At 47.0% G+C, this 3050-nt stretch overlaps 1 protein-coding gene across 1 annotated transcript in view; it reads left to right on the forward strand.

Annotated features, from left to right (window-relative positions):
* The window catches only part of LOC117943373 (dedicator of cytokinesis protein 3-like), a 168834-nt gene that overhangs the window by 91822 nt on the left and 73962 nt on the right, over positions 1-3050 (forward strand). Inside the window, exon 5 of the mRNA XM_034869456.1 lies at positions 791-887. Within this exon, the coding sequence (XP_034725347.1) occupies positions 791-887 (97 nt within the window). The remainder of the gene's footprint in view (positions 1-790; positions 888-3050) is intronic.

Raw genomic sequence — 3050 nt, forward strand, 5'->3', positions numbered from 1 at the left:
CGGCGTTTCCCCCTCTCATTCCCCCTGCTCCAGCGTTTCCCCCTCTCATTCCCCTTAGACCAGACAAATTTAAAAACGCTTGGTTTGGAATCTGCAGAGTTGTGTTGCCGTCTTAACGACCACACCGACGCCAACGTTTCTCCGCCCCATCGGGTCTCATCGGTCACGTCGTCTCGTTCTCTGAGACTGAAGCTACTATCGTTACCATGGCAGCTAGCCGAGTCTCCCCGCTGCCTCCTGTTGATGCCCAGTAGACCACAATGTTGATGAGATACGAGGTTTGCACGGCTAGTTTAGACGGAGATTAGTTCTTCTGCTGGAGAGGAAAACACTCAAAACTCCCCTTAAAAATCAAAACGTAGTAATGCAAATGATGAGAGGAATGATGGAAATGTTCCAGAACAAAGAAAGCTTGATGAGGATCAATGTGAGGCAGGGAAGCGAAGGGGAAACCGAGGGAAGGTGGGAAAGAGAAAGAGGTGGGCGAGATTAGATTGAGTGAGAGGTAGAAGAGAGGAGAAGAGGAGGAGCAGCGACGGAGAGATAAGTGTAACTAACGTGGGTGCAGCCAGCAGGCAAATTCTCCTTTAAGGGGTCCTTGCTCTAGAATAGGCTGAAGACCCCTTCTGCAAGGAATAATAAGGAATCCTGCACTTCCTGCTACTGCACTTCTGGTTAGACCCAAACTGCACTGTTGCCTTGTACCTGTACCTGTGTAATGACAATAAAGTTCAATCTAATCTAATTGAACTAAAAATTAAAATGTGTTTTTTGTCATATTCCTGTCCAGGCCACATGAGACGGTGGTGCCTCTGGAAGACCCCATAGTTACCGAGGTGACGTCAACACTGCAGGAATGGGCCTTACTGTGGAAGCAGCTCTATGTGGTAAGAAAGCAGCTCCCAGTGTCTCTCTCCCAGTGTCTCTCTCCCAGTGTCTCTCTCCCAGTGTCTCTCTCCCAGTGTCTCTCTCCCGGTGTCTCTCTCCCGGCGTCTCTCTCCCAGTGTCTCTCTCCCAGTGTCTCTCTCCCAGTGTCTCTCTCCCAGTGTCTCTCTCCCGGTGTCTCTCTCCCAGTGTCTCTCTCCCAGCGTCTCTCTCCCAGTGTCTCTCTCCCAGTGTCTCTCTCCCGGTGTCTCACTCCCAGTGTCTCTGCAGGTTGATTTCCAGCGCTGCGCTTTGCTGCACCGTGCTTTAAGGCGACAGAGGGAGTAAAGCAGAGGCACTCAAGTGGAGTTACGTTATGATATAATCACAACCGGTCCTGACGCCAGACCCGGGTCATTAATTATGCTTATTAATGCTTTAGTTAGCATATCTGTCAGCCTACTTGTCCGCACAACTCTGGTGTTGTTACACACGTTATCATGAAGAATGGAGGTTCTACTGGAGCATGGCAAACTTTATTATTTGTACATAATCTAATCAGCGCATAGGGGGGGGGCACACGTGATGTAAATGTTAAGTGGTTTGTGGTTCTGTTGTGAAAGTACAAATAAAACTGCGCTCAGTGGAATTGAAGGGGACGCTAGTTAGAAAAACAGCCGCTTGTTTAACATGGTCCACATTATCTCACTGGCTTAAAAAAAAACACATTTAAACTGAGATAGTTGCTTTGAAACGTTTTTAATTTCTTAAAGTTTTCCCTAGGATACTCAGCTCATAAGTTTATGATGATCCCCAAGCCAAAATTAGGATTTTCCCCACCGGGGATCAATAAATAAACAGTATAAATCATAAATCATTCCTCACCTTACTTCCTGCCATGCTCCCGTCATAACTAGCCTACTACAGCCACTACAGGGCGCCGCCATTAAAGCTCAGTATTCTGCTCATTTACAGGTTCATAGTTGTGTTTTAAAGGTTGGACCAGAATAGGTTTCATTTTCCAAAAATACCATTTTTGTTGTACTTTACATTGCTGCAGATCCTGTTTCCACCCTGTGTGTATAGGTCTCTGTTTTATCTTCAGAGTGAGACATCTCTCTTCTAGCCTATCTTTGTCGGGAGCTGCACATGCTCAGTAGCTCGGTAAGATCCCATCAGCTGATAACTCTTTCTCCAGCTTTGGTCAGTCCAAGGCAGGATCAGCTGGGAGACTTCTTCTAGACCAGGGACACAACAGGGACAGGAAGTAGAACAGGTACAGGAAGTAGAACAGGGACAGGAAGTAGTTCTTTTGGAGATGATGGTCAACTAGTGGGTGTTGTAGCAGTGTTTTGCCATCGAGAACGAGCTAGCATGCTAGCGGTTAGCCACCTCGTCTCTAGTGACGTAGAAAGTCATGCAGATGTTGGACAGCTCACCCAGAGACTGAAGACAGAGGACACTCAGAAACCAGATCTCACTCAACACAGCATGGATGTTTTTTCTACTAAGTGTTTGCGTGTGGAAGCACCAGAGACACAACATAACAGCCCCATATCCCAGAAAAAGTGATTTATTTTTAATAATAGGGGCACTTAAAAAACATGAGGATGAGTTGTGATTGCTGCGTGAACAAATGACTCGCGGAAGCTTTTTTTGCAGGCGAGGACAGTCTCAGTTGAACCTGTAAATGTCGGCCGGCTCTGTATTCTGAGTGATCGGACTTTTAAGACAAAGAGGTGAAACAACAACTGTCTTTGTGAGCTCATGCAGGACAGAGTTTCCATTTCCATCCTGACACGCTTCACATATGTGGTGTTGTGTTACTGTTCCCTCTTCCAGTTCCTGTAAAGGCCCGACATTCATGTCCTCTCTGGATTGGATGAAGCAATAGAAGGATGTAGTGTTCTTATATATTCGGTTTTTCTAGTCTTAACAATGGCTCAAAGTGCTTTTACATCGTGCTCCTGCTCACTGGATCACACACACGTTACACCGCCTAGCCCAGGGACGGCGTCCAGACACAGCGTCGGGCTGAGGTCGCAGCACATTTTTTGAATTTCGGCTGCACTGAAGCCTGCAGAGGTGGCACATAATCAGGCAGCGGAGCAGAGACACACACACACACACACACACACAGACACACACACACACACACACACACACACACACACACACACACACAC

This window comes from Etheostoma cragini, chromosome 4, assembly GCF_013103735.1.
Source record: "Etheostoma cragini isolate CJK2018 chromosome 4, CSU_Ecrag_1.0, whole genome shotgun sequence".
Taxonomy (NCBI): domain Eukaryota; kingdom Metazoa; phylum Chordata; class Actinopteri; order Perciformes; family Percidae; genus Etheostoma; species Etheostoma cragini.